This window comes from Alexandromys fortis, unplaced genomic scaffold (assembly GCF_014885135.2).
Source record: "Alexandromys fortis isolate MF-2015 unplaced genomic scaffold, M_Fortis_MF-2015_v1.1 scaffold_77, whole genome shotgun sequence".
Lineage (NCBI taxonomy): Eukaryota > Metazoa > Chordata > Mammalia > Rodentia > Cricetidae > Alexandromys > Alexandromys fortis.
In genome coordinates, this window is record NW_026067967.1 from 5,928,057 (window position 1) to 5,950,047 (window position 21,991).

At 43.7% G+C, this 21,991-nt stretch overlaps 1 protein-coding gene across 2 annotated transcripts in view; it reads left to right on the plus strand.

The window, feature by feature from the left end:
* Window positions 1-20,718, plus strand: part of Nars2 (asparaginyl-tRNA synthetase 2, mitochondrial) — a 72,408-nt gene extending 51,690 nt beyond the window's left edge. Inside the window, exons 8-14 of one of the 2 annotated variants that reach the window (XR_007594016.1) lie at window positions 1,969-2,067; window positions 2,173-2,210; window positions 5,464-5,530; window positions 9,243-9,380; window positions 17,092-17,189; window positions 19,278-19,404; window positions 20,034-20,181. Coding sequence is in view for 1 of the 2 variants with exons in the window: in XM_050154526.1 (XP_050010483.1) it covers window positions 1,969-2,067; window positions 2,173-2,210; window positions 5,464-5,530; window positions 9,243-9,380; window positions 17,092-17,189; window positions 19,278-19,304; window positions 20,034-20,178 (612 nt within the window). In the remaining variant the exon portion in view is untranslated. Of the gene's footprint in view, window positions 1-1,968; window positions 2,068-2,172; window positions 2,211-5,463; window positions 5,531-9,242; window positions 9,381-17,091; window positions 17,190-19,277; window positions 19,405-20,033 lie in introns of both variants that reach the window. The other variant, XM_050154526.1, reaches the window with a different exon arrangement.
* The last annotated feature ends 1,273 nt before the right edge of the window (window positions 20,719-21,991 follow it).

A 21,991-nucleotide genomic window follows, 5' to 3' on the forward strand; every position in this document is an offset into this window, starting at 1 on the left:
GACACCCACGCAGCTAAGTATAATAATAAACTCAAATATTCAAAGAGAATATTTAGGTTTTGGCGGCAGATTTGCTAGTTACTCAACAGTGAAACTCAGCATATATTGTTGAATGACTTGGCCAATTAGAATATAAATCCTAAAGTCAGAAAAAAGTAATCTTGTCCTCCTCTTTTTCTTCCTTTAGAGGAAATAGATATCTATAAGACATCTAGCCTGACCTGCAAATTAACACTAATTCAAAAAGACAGAGCAAGAATTACCCTAAAAATAAAATCTCAAAATAAATAAATAAACAAACAAACAAAGTATCCAGAGTTCACAGGATGTGGTGGCATACATCATTTCTTCTGTCCTATTTGGTGCATTTAAGTTTTGACTTGGGATGTTATAAAAGAAAGAATTTTTCCTTCATGAATTATGAGTAATTAATTACCAATGACCACTTTAGTAAACTTCTGAAACGTCCTGTACTCACCCTTCACCATAGTTTCTGGTTTTATCAGATGTACTTATAGAAGTCAGTCTGAAAGTCAGACTCTAGGGAAGGAAGAGGAGGTTTCAGTCTTCAGGTTAAATTTACTGCTTAGCAGACAGCAACTTAACAACAACCCAGGTGGTCAAGGTCTTGTGTTCTTCCACAGAACAAAGGACCACCCAGGCTGCTGCTCTTTGCCCTCCTACTGTGTGTGGGCTGTGTTGCACAATTGAGGGTGTGACCTTGTAAGTCCTCCAGACACTGGTGTGTCTATCTCGCTGCTGTGCTGGGAGGTAATACCAGCTACAAGTGCAGGACCTTTAACCACGCTGTTCCTTTTCCAGTCCCAGACTCCACTCCCGTCTCCATTGCATTGTTCTCCCTTCTTTCCCTTTTAGAATTTGAACAATCTCTGTGTGGTGCTTTCGGGCTTTTGGTGTTTTGAAACAGGAGTCTCACATGTCCTAGAGTGATCTTGAAGTCTTGGTCCTGCCTCCACCTCCCGAGGGCTAGGATTCTGGAAGTGTTGCTACCACGCTGCCCCATCTCCTGGTTGATGCTGTACCAGGGAGCCAGGCAGCACTCCCCACTAAGCTGTATACCCAGCCCTATTTATATCAGGGGTTACGTCTTTACAATAGCTAAATATCTCTCCTGTCCTCAGCTTGCAAAGCCCTTGGAAAATTTTGGATTGGTTTTATCTATTTCCTCCAACTTTTTCTTTACCCTTATTTTATTTTTGGATTCTACTCCCCAAATTCGTCATCATTGCTGCTTACAGACTTTGAAGCTGCAGCTTCTGACTGGGTGTAGTGGTACACTAATAATCCCAGTCCTCTCTGTGAGCTTGAGGCCACCTGATCTGCATAGCGAGTTCTAAACCAGCCAGGGCTACACAGTGAGAACTAGTCTCCAAGAAATAAAACTTAGTTAGTAAACAAACAAATCAATAATTTGGGAAATATTTTCCATTCTAGTTACTGTTTCCTTCTAAGGGAAACATGTCTCCCATGAGTCTTCCAGGGATATCATGGTAGAATTAATCCTCATATACTAATCTATATTTTTATATTTTAACATACAGAAATACATACAGTTACTGTTTAGATATGTGTTGTTGCTTCTCAAATTTTTGAGTTTCCTTTCATTTACCACTGACTGACACAAAGTTCTCTCTCAACCAAATCTAATAACATATTAGGTCCAGGTCCTAAGCTAATACACAGAATATTTCATATTTCTCACAACAATCCAACGAGGGAGGTATTGTGATGGTCTCAATTCTGTAAGTGAGTTTTATCAATGAGTAAAGAGACATCAGTCAGTGATAGCTGTGCATGTGACAGCCCATTTCAGTGCCAGTATTGATCCAAATTGCTGTAGTACATTCAGGGATTAACAGGCGTAATGGATTGTAGTTGCTGGACGCAGAAGGACGGTCTCTCAGGCCCTGAGCCCTGAGGGTTTTCATTCTGTCTCTGTGCTCCTAGGTGATGGAAGAACTCTTCAAGGCCACCACGGAGATGGTTCTCGCAAACTGTCCTGAAGACGTCGCACTGTGCCACAGGTTCATAGCTCCTGGCCAGGAGGTAACACCTTTGTTAACAAGGCCAGCTCCATCGCTCTTTATGTATATTAATTATATAGCATGAACATAATTACATTTAAATTTTGTTCTCTTTTGTCTTCTCAAGGACAGACTAGAACATATGCTGAAAAACAACTTCCTAATGTAAGTAGAAATCACAGTTTTCCTGGGCTTTGCTCTATTTGACCATTGTATCACATTGAGTTATAGTTTTTGTTTAATTATCTCTGTGTTTACCAAACCAGATTTGAGGAAAGACCCATATTCTAATTCTCTTTTATTGCTCTTATACTTAATTAGTATAGATAGCCCCTGTATTGTTAATAAATGGATCCTATAAGATAGATGATTATAGTAATTATGATCTGTATTACTGAAATTCATACTTCGTACAGTAATTCCTTGGTATCCGTGGATCCCATGTATACTAAAGTCTGAATGGTTGAAACCCTATATAAAATGGCATACTATTTACATATAATACACAATACCATGGTGAATATAGGAGGTAGTTTAATTAGAACCCCAAACACAAATCACCATGACCCCACTCCCCGCCCCCAAAAGCACTTTGGAAACATTCTGGAAAGGCCAAGAAATATTCTCTATGCATATCAAGACACATACTGAGTAGAGAGACTTTGAGAAGCCTATTAAGGATATCTGATGTCAGAGCTGTAATCTGAGCTTGAAAGCGATACTTTAAATTAAGAGGGAGTGGAGGGAGGGATGGAGAAGATCATTATCCCTAGAAGAAATATTGGAGTCATTATTTCTTCATATTGAAACAGTAGCATAACAGCTGTGTGAAAACCACTGCTTCTTAATATTCTCAGAGCTGGAAGATCATTCAAAGTAACTGATGGACTAGAACAGCTGTCTAAGGACAGAGCTTCAGACAGAATATCTTACATAGACGATTGTGTCTGAATGTTCTTACAACATTGCAAAGATTAACCGTGCGTTCTCATGAAGTTGAAGCAATTGGCATTACTAAAGAGTCGAGTCGGAAGGACTCAGCACCCGTTATCTTTTGTTCTGATGGGACACATGAAAATGAAAGTGTTAGATACCATCTTAGGCATCGGAAGCGCTGGCTGAGCCAACAGATCAGCTTCGTACCTAATAGGAGAGGTCTCTGGACAGTCGCTCCTGTTCTCACTAAGCTTCGGCTTCCTTTCTGCAGACGCAGTTCAACTTTCACGTTGTTATTGCCCCCGCAACCAAGTGCCACTATTTCCTTAGAAATACACAGAGTGGGCATTCAGCGGAGTCTGTCACTCAGAACATGCCTGGCTGTACTTGTGTCGTAAAGTCGTTTTCTAGTTAGTTCCTGTAGGTCCAAAATTCAGAGCCTAAGTTTGTGCTTGGTAGATTGAGCTCAGAGTCCTCCAGAGAATTTTGTAGATTTTTTTTTTAATCATCCAGAATACAGTTGTAGTATTTTTTTCCCGATAATTTGTAAGGAAACTGGCGTGTTCACATGCTACTGGTGTGTTCGTATGCTGTTGGTATGTGGACACTTTTATGACCTTTTGAAAGGGAGGCCAGTAAATTTGGCAGTATGCTTCAGAATACATAAAAAGTTACAAGTTTTGATCCAATAATCCGTTCTCACGTGTAAAATCAGTATGTAAGAATTATTGTCATTTGCATTGGACAGGGATGTGTAGAAACATCTGAAAAGCTGTTGGTGAGTAAAGTAAATAGGTACATACATAATTGGAATGTTACGTTTAATTCAGAAGCTGAAGTTCTTTGACTGTGGCTGTAGCTCGGCTAGTGGAGAGCGTCTCTGTCACGCGTGAAGACTGCCATGTTCAGTCCTCAGCATCACATACAGCTGTGTGTGGTGGCACATGTTTGTTTTCCCAGTGCTCAGGAAGTAGAGGCAGGAGGATCAGGAATTCGGGGTCACCCTCAGCTTCATAGTGTATTCGAAGCTGGCCAGGCCTACATGAGACCTTGTCTAATAAAACAAGTTCTTCATCCAATGCAAAGATCTGTAACATACAGTGTTGAGTTAAAGGAGAGTGTGTATGATATCTGTTCTGATATTTACTAAAATAGATATTGTAAATACATATTTATACTCTTCTGAAAGGATGCACAAGAAAGTGGTAACCACGAATGCAGTATAGCGAATACAGGAGGTGCTGGGAGGATTTCTCAGTAGTTCAGAGCACTCGCTGTTCTTGCAAAGGACTCTGCTCCGATTCTGAGCACCCACACGGTGGCTCATAACCTGTAACTCCAGTTCCAGAGGCTCAAACACCCTGTGGCCTCGATGGACACCAGGCACACGTGCGATGTACATACATAGACATGTGACTGTGGAGCAGGATGGGAGATGCATGTGCCTTTGTCTTTCCTTGCCTCTCTCCCTTCTTTTCTCCCTTTCCTTCCTCTTGCTCTCCCACCATCTTCAGCTCCCTTTGCAGCTAGACTAGCCTTGTCCCCCTGGGCTCTGCAGTCCTCCCGTCTCAGCGGCTAGGTGTCGTCCGTACACATCCATGTTAGGCAGGAGAGTTCCTTACGGGGAAACCAGTGCTAGTTTTCAGCGGTCTCCGAATGCTTAGAACATGTGAGCAAGACTTCTGCCGAGGTTGAAGAGCTGCTCCTGAGCAGACTGCCGTTCTTACTGCCTTTCCTGGGCCCTTTCCCGTGCTCCAGATGCTCTGGGCACCCTGACCTTTCTGTTCCTCACTGAAGGCCCCGTTCTTGGGATATTTTTGTCTAGAGTATTCCACCCAGTTGTTTATATGGTTCATTTTTTTCATTTTCTGATGCAGGTTTCTATCCAAATGTCACCAACCCAGTGGGCCTTCCCTGAATACGTTGTCTGCAGTGGTACCCAGGCACACCCCTTCTGTGTTTCTTCATAATGGCTACTGGGCACTGCTATCTGCTTACCTTGGTTCACACACACACACACACACACACACACACACACACACACACATCTTGGCTCCAAGAAGGCAGGGGCTCTATTTTTGTCTATAGTGTCTCCAGCACCGAGAATAATGCTTAGCATCTAGTAGCTGTGACATATTTGTTCGCCCGATGAATAAGTGACAGCTTCTAGAAAAGTCTTTTGTTCTCGGAGCCTCGGTATTTCCTACCTTTTAGTAGAGTATTGGTGGAGCACGGATGTTGAGAAACCGCGTTCTAACATGACTTCATGCACCTTGATGCTGGGCCCGAGCGGAGTTACTGAGCAGCCGCTTCTCTTCACGCAGACCACATACTCCTGGGACAGATCAGCCTAGATCTCCGATTACTTAGTGCTCATTTATGACCTCACCGATCATATTGGAACTTTTTCTAGTCTAAAATGGCCTGGTATGGAGTAGTCCCACTGTGCTAACCTTTCTCCACGTCTGCTTTGTTTTCCCAGCATTTCTTACACGGAGGCAGTTGAGATCCTAAAGCAAGCATCCCAGAACTTCACCTTTACACCCAAGGTATTATATGGAGTGTGTGTGAGTGTGTGTGCATGTGTGTGTGCGCGTGTGTGTGAGTGTGTTTCCCTGTAGTCTTTAGCTTCACTAAATAACTTTATTCTCGGTAACGTTAATATTTGTGGATCTATGCATAGGCTTTGTGAGTGTCCGTTAGCCATGCTCGAGAGTAAGTCATTTTGAGTCGAGTCTCACTGTGTTGCTCTAGCTGACTAGGAACTCGGTATGTAGAACAAGCTAGCCTAGAACTCAGAAAAGTCTGTTTTTATTTTTTGGAATAACTTAAGAAGTATTAGCATTAGCGTTCTTTGAAAGCCTGGTTGGATTCTGCACTAAAGCCATCTGGCCCTGGGCTTTTTTTGGTTGGGAATATTTTAATGACTGCTTCTGTTTCACTGGGGTTCTAAGTATTTTTACATTGCTTTTCTGCTCTTTATTTAACTTTGGTAAGTATCAAGAGAATTATCCATTTCTTTCAGATTTCCAGTTTGGTAGAGAGCTTTAAGTATATCCTTCTTACTCTCTGGATTTCCTCAGTGTCTCGTGTTCTGTCCCTCTTTTCATTTCTAATTTTGTTAATTTGGGTATTCCTTCTCTGTCTTTTAGTTAATTTGGATAAGGGTTTGTCAGTTTTCCTTATTTTCTCAAAGAGCTGTCTCTTTGTTTCATTGATTCTTTGTATTATTTTTATTTGTTTGTTTCTATTTCCTTGATTACAACCCTGAGTTTGATTATTTCTTGCTGTCTATGTCTTTGTGTCTGATTTCCTTTTTTTTTTGTTGTTGTTGTTCTAGAGCTTTGAGATGTGCTGTTAAGTTACTATTGTGTGACCTCTGAGATAAGTTATCTCTGAGATTAATTTACTACTATGAGATTTGACTGTGTGAGATGAAACCCATCCCAACACTGCTTGGGTTACCAAAACCCTGAGACTAGATAGTCCAGGGACATAGGGTGAATCCAAGTATTGCTGGTCTCTATAAGAAACTAAACAGACTTCTAATGTCATTCTGCTATACTCGCAGGTCAGCGCCTGTTCTCCTCCAACTTTTTTATATAGGTCTTAGCGCTATGAGCTTGCCTCTTTAGAACATTATGTCCCATGTATTCATTTTAATTCAGTTCTAGAAAACTTTTAATTTCTTTCTAGACCCCTTGTTCTTTCCGTCAAGAGTTTTTCGGTCTCCACGAGTTTGTAAGCTTTCCGTTGTTTCTGTTGTTGGTATCCGTCTTTAATCCATGGTGTTTAGCTAGGGTGCAAGGCGTTATTTTCAATTTTCTTGTACATGTTGAGACTTGTTTTGTGTCTGAATATACGGTCAGTTTTGGAGAAAGTTCATGAGGTGCAGAGAAGAAGGTACATGCTTTTGCATTTGGGTGAACTGTTCTGTAAATGTCTCTTAAGTCTATTTAGCATATAATGTCAGTTAGCGCTGGTGTTTCTCTGTTTTTGTGGAGATGACTTGTCTACTGTCAAGAGTAGGGCACTGAAATCTCCCAGTGCCAATGTGTGAGTGCCAATATGTAATTTAAGGTGTAATAGTGATTCTCACACGAACTTGGGTGCCCTTGTCTTTAGTGCATAGATGTAAGAATTGTAATGTCCTCTTGGTAAACTTTTCCTCTGAGGAGTATGTCGTGTCCGTTCCTGTCTCTTCTGATTACTGTTGATTTGAAATATATTTTTGTCAGATATTAAAATGACTTCACCAGCTCGGTTTTTTAGGACAGTTTTCTTGGAGTATCTTTTCCCGTCCTTTTACTCTGAGGCAATATCTATTCTTGATGTTAATGTGTGTCCCTTGGGTGCAGCAGAGGAATGGGTCCTGTTTTCACATCCATTCTCCTAATCTGTGTCTTTTTATTGTAGAATTGAGACCATTAATGTTGAGAGAGATCAATAATTGATGTTTGTTGACTCCTGTTTTGTTTTAGTTTTGGTGGTTTTATTTATTTTGTGTGTGTGTGTGTGTGTTTCACCTGTTTTGAGTTGCTGGTTTGGAATTACTGCTCCATGTGTTTTCTGGAGTGTGGTCAATCTCTTTAGGTGGAATTTTCCTTTTAGCACATTCTCTACAGATAGATTTATAGATAGATATTACTTAAATTTAGTTTTTGGCATGGTCTTATTTTCTCCATCTTTTATGATTAAAAGTTTTTCTGGGAATAGTAGTCTGAGCTGGCATCTGTGGTCTCTTGAGTCTGCCTGACATCTGTCCGGGTCCTTCCAGCTTCTAGAGTCTCACTTGTTAGACCAGACTGGCCTTGAACTCAGAGAGTTCCCTGCCTTTGCCTCCTACATGCTAGAACTAAAGGTGTGCGCACCACTGCCCAACTGAGTAGTGTTTTCTTACTCTTTCTTTTTTCTCCATCCACATTCCTTTAGTACATATAATGTACCTCGTGTATATTGCTTTTTTTTAAATTGCCAGTAGATATTTTGATTGATACTATTTCCTTTCTCTGTTAGTGACATGCTTATTCAGCTTTGTCTTCCATTTAAGCCATCTGTATGCTCATTTGTGCAGACTTGCGCCTCTGGTCCGTCTGTAGCTGAGGGGACCCCTGTGCTTTCTGTAGCTGATCAAACATCTAAGAATTCAGACTGAGCACAAACTCATACTAACTTCACAGGAAAAAGCCAATAAAAAATAAAACAAATAAATATCCTTGGTTGGAGAGTTGTAATGTGTTTCACTTTTTATTATAAAATCAAGGACAATTTTGTAATTTTTGTTTATGTACAACTATTACATGTAGGCCAGACTATTAAGTAGGGGAAATTACACTTCAGAAAACGAATCTAAAATAGTTTCCCCTAATTAAGCATCCTGTTTAAAGTGTTTGTGTGGAGTTGTGGGGGTACAGTAAGTAGCATGGTGAACGGCCTGTCTCCTGGTTCCATCTCCAGTTGTTAGATGTGCCTTCGTTTCAGCAGCAGCTTCAGTGCTTTGTGGCCGTCGCTTTAGTTCTTGAAGGGTCTTAGCAGTCCTGCTTGTCCCCAGTCTCCTGGGTCATGAGGACAACCTTGACCCGCTGATCTTGCCTCTGGGATTATGGGTGCCAGCGCTTGTTGGTTTTATAATAATTAATTGTGTAATTTCTTTTTTGGTATCAAGCTTCATGAAGAGTGATACCCTTTTGTTTTGTTTTGTTTTTTCTTACTACTGTGTCCACCATTTAATATTGGCCCTGGAATTTCATAGTCACAGCAGTGTTTATTAAATAAATAGACCGAATAGTATTATTACATACTCATATATGAATTGGCTCTTTCATTAAAATAGAAATTCACCGAGAAAAGCCATCTTTCTGAAGATAGGCTTAGTATTAGAAATACTATCACCCGTCCTTTAATTTCCTGAGACTTAGGAACAGTAACGAGGGGAGAAACTTTAAGCAATATTAATAAAAACCATAATTCTGATCCATTTTATCCCTTTGGAAAGTATTTTGTTTTCCTGCCTGTGCCGCACTTGCTGAACGCTGTCCCCTGAGATGAGGCCCAGAAACAATAGTGTTTGTCTGCTAGGTTCAGCTTTCATCTTCCCAGGCCTTTGACCACTCTTCTTAGCGAGTCTCTCCCTTGCGTTTAGTCAGCTGTGGCCTTGGCAGACAGCTGCACACATCGGCCAGCCCCAGGGAGAGAAAGCCTTGGCACCGGGACGGGTTGTGTGCGCGCGTGTGTCATCCTGTCTCCTTGTGTCTCATACAGTGGGGTGAGGATCTGCACACGGAACAGGAGAAGTACCTGGTGAGACACTGCGGCGGCACGCCAGTCTTTGTCATTAACTACCCGTCCACACTCAAGCCTTTCTACATGCGGGATAACGGAGATGGCCCTCAGCATACGGTAAGACGAGCCTTAAGTAAGCGCGGCTATCGAAAGCTGGCCCCCGATATTGTTCCAGACTGTACCCAGTCTTCCCACAGAACTCGGTGTTCTGTAAACATACTTCTCATTCTTCTCACAGGGGGTTCTCCCTTTAGCGGAGCCAAAGGCAAGAGGCTTTCTTTTGCTGTTGTTTGGATAACTGCGCTCAGGAAGTGGGCTAGAACACTGAATAACACTGGGCCAATGTCAAGTTCAGTATTGATGAGGAGGCTCCTGGGAGAGAAGCTTGCTGGACCTCAGATAATGCCACTGGCGTGATAAGGCAGAAGAACGGTCAGCTTAGCGTTCTTTTGTCTGCGCTATATATAGAACCTGCGAGGGAAGGCCATGGAGGGATGGAGGAGCTCTTAGCTGACTGCCTGTCGCAGGCCTCATCTGTCTTCCCTAGCGGCCTCTATCGTTCTCTGATCTGTTCGGCCCCTTTTAACCTCCCTTCTTCTTTATGCTGTATTTCTAATTGATTTTACTCCTAATTTACTCTCTCTCCTCGTTCTACTCACACGCTGAGCTCTTAAGAATATACTATTGACTTATGAATTTCCCGAATCACTGTATGTGCAGTATCATTTGTTATAAGTCTATGAGACAAATATATTTATCTCAGAATAGGTCAAAAACCTAAATTTTGCTATCCCATATCTTACCTCATGTAGAAAATGAAGATTATACCCTACCAATAAACCAGACACCGCCACTTTAGGAATACATACGCACTTGTCTGGAAGTTTCCTGTTTCTCTTATAAGACGGTATTAGACACATTCTGCCATCTTGTCTGAATCCTAGAGCTGTTTGCCAAGAAACTTGTGTTCTCTGTTTACAAGTGAAAAAGTGAAAACCGTCACACAACAATAACTGAGCTCTGCTGTCCCTACCGCACGGTCGCGCTGTGTGCTCTTCCATGCCGTGTCCAGAAATGTCGTACTTTTTTGGGTATTACATTCTACCTTCTGGGTAAAGGTTCACTCGGGTTACCCTGCCGTACTGAGCCGTCTTACCCGCCTCTGCATAACACGTAAAGAAATGGTAAGTGCATAGCAATGTGTTTATTTTTCGTAGTCCAAATGTGACTTTCTCAGGCTCAACTCAGCCTCAAGATTGACCTTTGTTTATTTATGTTTTTCACTTTTTGCATCAACCAAGTTTCCTGCCCCTTGGTCTTTACCCTGACATGTTTCTTCTCCTGTCGTTGCGGCACCAGCCCCTGTGGTTCAGTGCTGATCTCCACGTAGTAAGCCCACGGTCTTTGAGAAGTCTTTTTCAAGTCTTTGAATGGATCTGTCTGCATGATTCAGCACTGTCAGCTTCTTGTTCTCAGAATCCTCTTACCCCTTGGCTCCGTGGCATCATGTCTTTCCGCTTCCTCTCCCTTTTCCACTGGTTACTCTAATTAGTCTCCTGTATAGACTGGTTTTGGAATTCCTTAAGTCTAAATCTTGCATCTTCTTTCCTTTGACAGGTGACTTCATATGTCCCAATAGCTTATCGTTTATTCTCAGATAACTCAAATTCCATTTAAAGAAGTCTACCTGAGGCACACCCCTCGCCCTGTCTGCCTGTCCTCTGTACACCACACCCACTGCCCGTCTGCCTGTCCTCTGTACATTACACCCGCTGCCCCGTCTGCCATTGTACATCCGTGCGGACTCTGCCTGTCCTCTGTACACCACACCCACTGCGCCACACCTGCCGCCCGTCTGCCATTGCACCTCACCTCCTAACCTATTGCCCCATGCATGCTTTATTCTCGAACAGTCTTCCCACCTAAGTGATTTTGCTTGTTCCCCAGATTATCTATTTCTCAAAAGAACCTTCTCTAACCCATTATAGTCGGAGACATCTTTTAAATTTCAGACCTAGCGTTATTTTTTTAGTTTAATGTAACTATTCATTATTTGAAAATTTCATATATACATATATAAAATGAAAATACAATACATATATTTTCAGAGGTGACACTCCTAGGGGAAAAATATCTGCCCCCCCAACAACCCTTGCTGCCGATCATGTGTCAGGAATAGGTGGAGCTTCCTGAGCCCTCCCCCACCTGTGTTGGGAGGCTGTCACACCCAGGAGACATTTCTCAGCAGTCTCTCACCTACTTCCCACCTCCTCCATGGCGGTGCCCGAGTGTGTCTGACTTGTCCTGCTCAGGCTGAGCGCTCCGGAGATGCTTGCTCTCTGCACTTTGACCACTCGTGAGCACCTGTATCAACCACTGACCTCTGCAGAGAAGCTTTTCTGGTGAGGGCTAAAGGCCGCACTTATCTCCGATTATCAAGTAATACTCAGGAGACGGTTTTATCCCTTCAGCAGCGCCATAGGAGCATTTCCTCCAGCTCCTCAGCTACAAGTCCTTGGCCGGTTTATATCGAGTCCTTTCCTGTGGAGCAGGCCTTAAACCCAAGGAGAAAGTGATCGGTTACCCCAAAACAGTCAGACCCGTTTTTACCAATGAGCGTATGTTGCCAGACTCTTCATTACGAGCTGCTAATTCTTAATCCATGTTGACTTAACACACTTGTAATGTTCTACTCACATGGGTAACTATGTCATCGGTGACTTTCCTTTGTCTAGAGCACCTGCAGATCTCTTTCGTGCAGCGGGACACCCTCTGTGCCTACTAGCTTAAGGCCGAGGACATAGCAAGTATCTGTTCTGTGTAGGGATAGGTGATTGGACGGATGGAGACCTCCAAAGATTTAGACACAGGGCGAACATAAAGGCATGGTAACTTGATTTGTTAGGGAAGGGGGGAGCAGGGAGGGGTGGATAAGAACTTTTACCGTAAAGCTCCTGAATGATGGCAATGATAAAAAGGAAATATAAGGTCCCAGAATTTTATACGCTTGGGTTCAAGATACAGCTCTGTGTGCTCTAATTTATGTGTCTGAGCGGAGTGTGCCGGTGCATACCTTTAATCCCGGCACCAGGGAGACAGAGCTAGGTGGACATCTATAGTTCAAGGCCGCACTCCCTACAGGGTGAGTCTCAGAACAGCCAGAGCTACATAGTCAGATGCTGTCTCAACAAGACAAATGTGATCATAGACAAGCCACTGAACCTCTGAATTTTAAACAGTGCATCTTTATGGTCGTTCTTGGTTCTTGGGAGTTAAGAACCGACCCATCTGAACAGTTCCAGTTTAGGTCTTTCAAAGAGTTTCTGTCTGGGTTCTCTAGCAGGCTTCCTCAGACCACCCAGGCCCCAAACATGATGCAGAGACTTATTAGTTATGCATGCTTGGCCTGAGCTTATGCTTGTCCCACCAGCTCTTATAACTTAAATTATATAAATTATATTATTTCTCTTCATCTGTGTTTTGCCTCAGGGCTTTTTACTTTTCTTTCATTCTGTATGTCCTACTCCATGTCCGGCCTGCTGGCTGGCTGGTTGGCTGGCGGTTCCCTACTGAGTGGCCCAGAGCCAGTCAGCTCCAGCGTTTTCTCCCGTCCTTTTCTCTCCTTTTGTTATTCTCTCTGCCTGCTAGCTCCACCTGTACCTCTCCTGCCTAGCTATTGGCCATTCAGCCTTTCGTTAGACCAATTGTGTGTCTTAAGCAGGCGAGGTGAAACAGCAACACATCCTTCCATAACTAAACAATTGCAGCTTAAACAAAGTCACAGTCCGCAGCAGGGTCTGTGGGGAACTGAGATCACTCTCTGGGTCTGAGGATTGGTCATGAGTGGGAAGTGGGACGCGCTCCTCAACTAGCAGGCAGCTAGTGAGTCTGACGTTGCTCCTCGTCCTTCTAACCTGTGAAAAGATACCAGTGTTCACTGTTCCTGCGAGCGGTTAGGCTGTAACTGAGTCCTTAAAAGGCAGTTCTGTCTCCTATTTCCTTTTTGCCTTTGTAAATTCTAATCCTTTAATCCCAGCATTTGGGAGGCAGAGGCAGGCAGATCTCTGAGTTCGAGGCCAGCCTGGTCTACAGAGCTAGTTCCAGGACACAGAAACCCTGACTCAAAAAAACAAATAGCATTTATATTAGCAATGTAGGTTGGTCTTTTGTTAGTTTGTTTTGTTTCTAACCTGTAAAAAGTACCTGTTTCTACTCCTAAAAAACCTTGGATAAGCCGGGCGATGGTGGCGCACGCCTTTAATCCCAGCACTCAGGAGGCAGAGGCAGGCGGATCTCCGTGAGTTCAAGACCAGCCTGGTCTACAGAGCTAGTTCCAGGACAGGCTCCAAAGCCACAGAGAAACCCTGTCTCGGAAAACCAAAAAAAAAAAAAAAAAAAAAAAAAAAAAAAAAAAAACCTTGGGGCATGAATTACATGAATAAACACTGTAATTCTTCCAGTGGACTAATTACAGGTGTGGAGTAGGTTTGCAGCAGTCTATACAAGGGAGTTCTCCAAGTTAGCATTAAATGTCAACTTCATAGCTCCCGGTTATCTGGGAAGTCTCCATGAGGAGATTGCTTCCATCAAATTGGCCTTTAGGCATGTCTATAGGGCATTTCTTGACTTTAATTGATATAGGCAAGCCCAGTCCGCTATACAGTGCCATCTCTAAGCAAGAGATCCTAGACTGTTTAAGAAAGCTAGCTGGACTAGAGAGATGGCTCAGTGGTTAAGAGCACTGGCTGCTCTCTCAGAGGACCCATGTTCAATTCCCAACAACTCATAAGTGTCTGTAACTCCAGTCCTAGGGGATCCGTGCCCTTTTGGTAGCATCTGTGGATCAAATCTTCATTCAGACCCTTGGAAGACACAGATCATACTCGATGCCCTATAGCACTACTGGACCTTGTATGATGGGGGTAACATGAGAATAGAAATCCAATCGAGAGGTAGTTCGTGAATCTTTTTGGCTGAGACTAAGGAGCTCCATCATGACAGCTTGTACGTCAGACCAGCAGACAGGGTGACGGCGGCAAGGCCAGCATGATGAGTCTCACAAAGACAGTTACCAGTGAGAGGAGCCACGCCCCAGAACTCTCTGCTGTGTGGTGCTGGCTACAGGGATCTCAGAATAACAGCTTCAGCCTGTGTGATCATAGTCAAGAAAAACCTAATTCTCTGTAGGGATGATAACCAAGAGGGCACAGGCAGGACTTAAAGAAGTAAGTTCACTTTTTCACTGCAGATGGTTCGTGAAAGGCAGAACTGACTGTTCAGTCATCTCTGCAAACTGAGCTCCCACCGAGATGGCTCAGCGGGGAAAGGTCCTTGCCACGAGCCTGAGAGCCTGAGTGGGAGGAAGAACAAACCCCAGCTTCGTTATTCTCTGAGCTTCACAATGCACGTGCGTGCGTGCGTGCGCGCGCACACACACACACACACACACACACACACACACACCTGTTCTCAAGAACTCCTGATGGGCCGTGGTGAGGGAATTGAACAAGAAGGCAGAGAACTAAGGGTGAGTCACGTGTGATTCCCACAGAGTCAGACTTTAATCCTAAGGTGGTGTCTACAGAAATGGTTTCCTTTCTCCGAGAGGAAGAACTGGATAGCTTGTGTGTCTGTGTGGCTCCCAGCTGATCTCTGCTGGCTGGCTGGGAGTTTAGAACTCCCAAGGAAGAAAGAAACGTGGTAATTACCTTGGCCCTGAGGGAATGGGAATGTATTTTGAGACAAGGTGAGAATTACAGTTCTTTGAAACCATTAGTATCTTTGTAAGCTATAAAATGTTGTCCATTTAGCAAGCACAAGTAATGAGATTGACTCAGGATTAACACCAGAGTACAGTTTTCAGTGTTGCCCCCACTGGCCCATCTGCATCCCCTAGCTCTGGCATCAGAGGTTTTTCCCTTCTCTGAGGTCGGGGGTAACAGAAGTAGGAGAAGAAAGTCACCTATCAAAGCCTTTGTTCCCGTTTATCCTGCTTTTTAATTGGAAACCTAAGCCTTATTTTGAGTACATTGATTGGGATCAAGAGTCAGAGTCAGAAGGGAACATCATGAATAGAAGCCAGGGTTCGCTTGGCTTGAATACCAATACGGACTGTTTCCAGACAGCGTGTGCTGCAGCTGCGTGACCTAAGCAGAATCCACACTCACACCCAGTAGAAGATGGGCCAGGAGCATTCTGGGCCGAAAGATGCTCAGAGAGTTAGGGAAATGTGCAAAAGAACGTGATGCAGCCTCTGGTACTCCCCTAGCAGAGGGATTAAAGGGCAGAACTGAAGTCTTTCCACTACTAAAATGTCAAGGCTGCAGATTCATACAAAAAGGTTCAAACTTGGTCGTCTTTTGAATTGAGACATTTCTCTCTCTACAACTGGCAAAATTTTAAGTGAAATATATTTATTTATAAAACATTTTCTATTCATTTTACATACCAGCCTCAGTTCCCACGCCCTCCCCTCCTCCTGCTCCCCCACCTTCCACCCCCCCCATCCACTTCTCAGAGAGGGCAAGGCTTCCCATGGGGAGTCAACAGTCTGACACTTCACTTTGAGGCAGGACCAAGGCCCTCCCCCATATCTAGGCTGAGCAAGGTATCCCTCCAAAAAGACTGTGCTCCAAGATGCCAGTTCAAGCACTTGGGATAAATCCTGGTCCCACTGCCAGTGGCCCCACAGACTGCCCCAGCCACACAACTGTCACACATATTCAGTGGGCCCAGTTTGGTCCTGATATTCAGGTTCCCCCGCTGTCAGTCCGGAGTCAGTGAGCTCCCACTAGCTCAGGTCAGGTTTTTCTGTGGGTATCCCCATCGTGGTCTTGACCCCTTTGCTCATATTATTGCTCCCCACTCTCTTTAACTGGACTGTGGGAGCTCGGCCCAGTGCCTGGCTGTGGATCTCCGCTTCTGCTGGATGCAGGTTCTATGATGACGTTTGAGATACTTATCAATCTGATTACAGGGGAAGGCCAGTTCAGGCCTGCTCTCCTCCATTCCTTAGGGTCTTACCTGGGGTTATCCTTGTGGATTCCTGGGAATTTCCCTAGTGGCAACTGGCAAATCTTTAATGAGATGTTTAGCTACGGTTTCTAATCTCTTATTATTCTAATCCCTTATTATACCACCAGATCTACACCAGCGCTATGCGTTCTGGTCCTTTGAACCTTTTTTTTTCTTTAAAGTAGAAATGATTGTTAATACAGAGGATGTTCAAAATTGAAGGTCATGGGCTGAATTTTGCCTGTGATTTGATAAATTCCTAAGAAAAAAGACTAACCTAGCATAGCACTGGGTGCTCCTGGCCATTCCTTTGCTGGTCAGCGTAGTCAGGATGAAGCTTAGAAACAGGAACAAGTAAATACGCTTTTAGCCACATAATTAAAAGAAACAGACCTTTTCCAAAGGGAATTTTCAAAACTTGCAGCTTCTGATGCTACGCTCTAACTCAGTGGTCCTCAGCCTTCCTGACCCTGCACCCCTTTAATACAGCTCCCCATGGTGTGCTGACCCCTCAATCATAAAGTCATTTTGTTGCTATTTCATAATCATAATTTTGCTACTGTTATGAATCATAATGTAAATGTCTGATATGAAGGATATGACATATGACCCCTGTGGTGTCATGACCCACAGTTGAGAACTGGTTATCCAGCTGATTTAAGACATATTCCCCCAAATAAGATTCTAATAAGCAGTCAAACAGCCAATTTTAAAACTGTTTTAAGAAAACGGTTCATGTGTTTGAAAACTCGAGTGCTGGAGTCACAGGGAAGTACAGTGATATTCATGATTGGTTGCTTGGTTTCTTCTGTAGGTCGCCGCTGTGGATCTTCTGGTTCCTGGAGTTGGGGAGCTCTTTGGAGGAAGCCTCAGGGAGGAACGGTACCACATCCTCGAGCAGCGACTGGCCAGGTATTGGTCAGACACGAAGGAAACACACTTCAGTACCTGGGGAGGGGCTCCTCACACCCATCCTGAGGAATGTTTCTCTAGCATCTATAAGCGTCCCTTCCTTGAAGACTGGATCTATTGGCAGGAGTCGGAGTACATGCTTATAATCTCACAGAGAGGCCGAGGCAGGAGAAGGAATTTCACAAGTTACAGGCTGGCCTGGAAACCCTCTCAAAAACAGAAAGAGAAAAACCACAACACAACAAGAAAAGCCGCGATGGTTCATTCCTGTAGGCCAAGCACTCAGAGGCAGAGGCACAAGGACTATTCTTAAGTTTCTAGCCATCCTGGTTTTCATAATGTGTTCCAGGTCAGACACAATTACATAATATTAAGGCCCTGTCTTAAAATTAAAAAAAAAAAAAAAGGCAATAAAAGCAAGAGAAATTCCCAGGCCCTTTAAAGCATCTCCTTCGTTTTCTGTTACCTGTGCACTTTTTACTACTGTGGTTTATGACGGCCGTCATCCCATTGGTCATGAAGACAGCTGAACTAGGAACGGCTGAAGATGAAAGATGCTGAGCTAGCGTTTGTCAGTCTCTCTTAGGCACAAGTCCTCGTTCAGCTGCTTGAATAACTCGGTTTTAATTTACTTTCTGAGATCTGTAAAATGGATTCATAGATCACATAAAAATATTTTGGAGACAGAAAGTAAGAAATCGTATTTCTAAGTGAACTATCAGTCCTGTATGCATGATCTGCCAGAAAACCACAGTGACTTCCTAAACTGACCATGGTTACAAACCTGCTTTCTATGGTTTCCACTTTGGCTGTATCAGACATTGAATTTTTTTTCTCCTTTTATTTTTATCTTATTTGGTTTTGGTTTTGATTTTTCTGGGCTTTGTCACACTTGGAAAAAACATTTTGAAAATATCCTGCTAAATTAGCCATTTTTCAGGCCATCCTTTCCTAATGTAGACATGCTTTGGGAGTGGATGCTTTTCCAAGATCCCAACCTGTAAGTCCCTTGAGTGACTTGGTCTGCCATCCCACTCCTTAGCTGCTGCATTGGATCTGGCTCCAGAAGAAAGGAAGTAAGAGGTGTGGAAGGCGGCTGTTATTGGCTAGACTACCACCTCCCTGCTGCCACTCACTGTGAGACAGTCCTGGCGACATTGTGAAAGAATTTGAGATTTCTCTAAAAATGTTTTAACATAACAGAAATGACACGTGGCAGGAAACCGTATCTGTTGAAAGATTAGTCGATCCAAATTCTTCAGTTCGTCTCCCTCCAGGAAACCATGTCTGACTTCGGATCCTCTCCAGACTTTTCTTTGCAGTGAAGTAAATGTGTGCTCCTCTGTCTCTTGGATCTGTCTGTGGCTGTAGCTTGTGTTTCTGTCCTTAGAAAGGTAGAACTTTGAAGGTCCTTGTCCTTTCAAATGTGATTCTGCTGCCTTTGGAAAGGGCTGAGGGTAATTGCGGTAACCACTAAGCACCTAAAGTGTTACCCGTATTCCTCTAGACAAGAGCTAGATTACAGGAGTGTTGGGAAGGCAACCTCAGAATCACACTGTTGGTTTAAATGTTACGGAATGAACTTCGTGTCCAAGTGCGCATTGTCTGCCTGCCCCCCAGGCTCCTTGAGTGAGCAGAGTTTCTGCTATTCATACAGGAGTTCAATTAGAAATAAGATTTCTTACTTTCTATCTCCAAAATATTTTTTATGTAATCTGTGGATTCATATCTCAGAAAGGAAATTGGAACGGTTATTCGGACAGCTGAAGGAGGATTGTGCAGGACAGAGTGTCTTCAGCCCTCGCTGGTTCATTCTGTCTGTATTCTATATGGAGAGCAAGCACCTGTCGGTCCTGTTCTCAATCTGTAGATTGTATTGCCTCTTACTTTATAACCTCATTGCTTGCTGTCAGTGTTGATTGCCTTGTTATTAATAGACGGACCCCCTCTAATAGGGAGCCTCCCCTCCTCACTTCCATTGTTTATGATTGGAGGGCACAGGCCTCACTGTGTTTTCTTGCAAAGGTCCCTGTATGCACAACTGTTTTATTGACGTCTTGATTCTTTTTCTTATTCCCTTCTTTACAGATCAGGACTTACGGAAGCCTACCGGTGGTAAGGATGCGGCCCCTGTTCTGCGTGCATTCTGAGTGTGATGTGGGGAAGACTGTTTCTCATATTCCCCTGCCTCTGTGAGCAACGCTAAGAGCTGAATGTGAGGCCAGAGAACTGTTTACTCTCTTCCAGTCTGTGAGAAACAGTAAAGCGATGTTTACCACTTAGTTTCTGCTTCACGGATATCAAAGTAATGTTCCCATCCTTGTGTTTATTATTCCTCTAATCATCCAGACTCTTAGATGCTGCTGTTATCCTCTGGGAGCAGAAGCAGGCAGAGCTCTGTGAGTTTGAGGCCAGCCTGGTCTACAGAGCGAGGTCCAGGACAGCCAAGGCTACACAGAGAAACCCCCGTCTCGGGGGGGAAAAAAAACTAGTATAATATAAGATAGTAAAAACACATTGTTGAGTTGGGAAGTGGAAAGAAAAAGGAGAGCTAGTATATGAGGCAGGATTTCTGTACAGGAACGATGCATCAGTAACTAGAGAAAAGGTCACGTGACCAACGCCTGCCCTGCACAGCAGAATCCACTGCCTCTTGTTTGGGACCCTAGGATAGCTAATCTCCCTGTCATCTCCGTGTTCATGGTCTCTGTGGAATGAAAAGATGGGTGTGCACCATCTACCGCAGTGACATCCACAACACATGGCTGTGAAATACAAAATTCCTGTCATAACCTTGACCTCATACAGTGTTTCCAAGTCATGATTCTCTGTTTTTAAAAACAGGTACCTGGACCTTCGCCAGTTTGGATCTGTGCCGCATGGAGGCTTTGGGATGGGATTTGAACGCTACTTACAATGCATCCTAGGAGTTGACAATATCAAAGATGTTATCCCTTTTCCAAGATTTACTCATTCGTGCCTTCTGTAGCCGAAAGGAAAAAGACTTGTAAAAACTCTGCCCTTGAATATACATATAGAAGACAGGGGTGTGTATTTTAGAGACGTGGATTCCAGTGCGCAGCTCTTGTGCTACAAGGTATAATGTATGGAAACCAGAAATGGCCTTGATTTTCTTAATGGCCAAAGGCTTTTCGCAGACTGTAATAAACTCTCCCAAGAAGAAATCCTCAGAACAACTGGACTTCCGAGTCTGTTACCTCAGTTAAGAGGGGAAAGAAGTAGCTGGGCCTGTTGTCCAGCTGCTGGAGGAGCTGGCGCAGGAGAGTGACTTGGGCCTGGAGACATCTCAACAAGAAGAGGGGAGACGCTGAAGACAAGGCCTCAGAGTTCCTCCTGGACTCCAGGACAGAATGGTAATGTTTCACCTTGCTTTGGTTTTTATCAGTAGCTCACTTCCCTTTGTATTTTTTTAAAACAACTAGTGGCCAAAAATAAGATAATGTTGGCTCTTCCGCCCCTGCCATCTCAGCTGCAATAAATGTCCACCTATTCTCTGTGCTTTACCCAACTCTGTGAAAGAAAACATTCTTTTCAGGGTCTGAACTGATTGCTGAAGTTGCTCATCTGGTTTGAAACTTTCCTCATCGGGCAGGGAAAAGACATCAGTTTAATAACTGTCAATCTTAGTTACAAAAGTTAAGGAGGTCACCTTAATCCTTTAAACTCTTCGGTCACCTTTCTTTTCTTTTCTTTTCTTTTCTTTTCTTTTCTTTTCTTTTCTTTTCTTTCTTTTTTGGTTTGGTTTTTCGAGACAGGGTTTCTCTGTAGATTTGGAGCCTGTCCTGGAGACTAGGCTGGCCTCAAACTCACAGAGATCCACCTGCCTCTGCCTCTGAAATGCTGGGATTAAAGGTGTGCGTATCACCACCGCCTGGCCTTAGTCACCAATCTAGTTCATTTATATTAGCTATTTAAAATACTGTAATAGTCAATAAAAATGTACCTAAGAGGGTACATTTTTGGGGTGGGGACAGGGTATAACGTATGTAATCCCTGCTGGCCTCGTATTCATTACGTAGACCAGACTGGCCTCAAGCTCACAGAGATCCTCCAGCCTCTGCCTCCTGAGTGTTGGGATCCCAGTTTACTACTGTGAAATTGGGAAGAACAGTCTCCTTTAATCCAAGATGGGGACAGAAATAGGTCATTCGCGAATGTGGTGTGACTTAGGAAGAAGGGACAAGAGCCAGTTTGGGAGCTCACGTTCCAGTACTTGGACAAAGCTGCTGGTTTGTGTGACCTGGAGCTGCCGCAGTGACTGAGTATACTTGTATTTGTGTGTGTGTTGAAAAGCATGCTTGGACCAGAGCGTGGCTCAGGCTTAGAGCACCCATGTCGCATGCTTTGGGCTCAGGGTTTGATCCGCAGCATGAGGGGGAATAACAGCATCTCACCGTTCCGAAAATGACTTGTTCTGTGCTTCAGTCCTCGCCGGACTTCATCTGCACGGGTCTGTTACTGGTTGTGTGCTCGGAATTTATGTGTAGCAGATAATTATAAAAGGCTGTGCACACCTAAAATAACTAATTTAAAAGTGTCATTAGATAGCTCTCTCAGATTGTCTTTTCAATTTACTTGTAGATATATGTGATGTGGGAGTGTCATATATCAATCTGTTGATTTCATTGGTTAAGCAATAAAGAAACTCCTTGGCCCTGATAGGTTAAAACATAGGTAGGAGGAGTAAACAGAATAGGATGCTGGGAGGAAGAGGAAGTGAGGTCAGACCCAACAGCTCTGCTCTCTGGAGCAGAGACGCCCCCAGGCAGCTCCGGAGACCC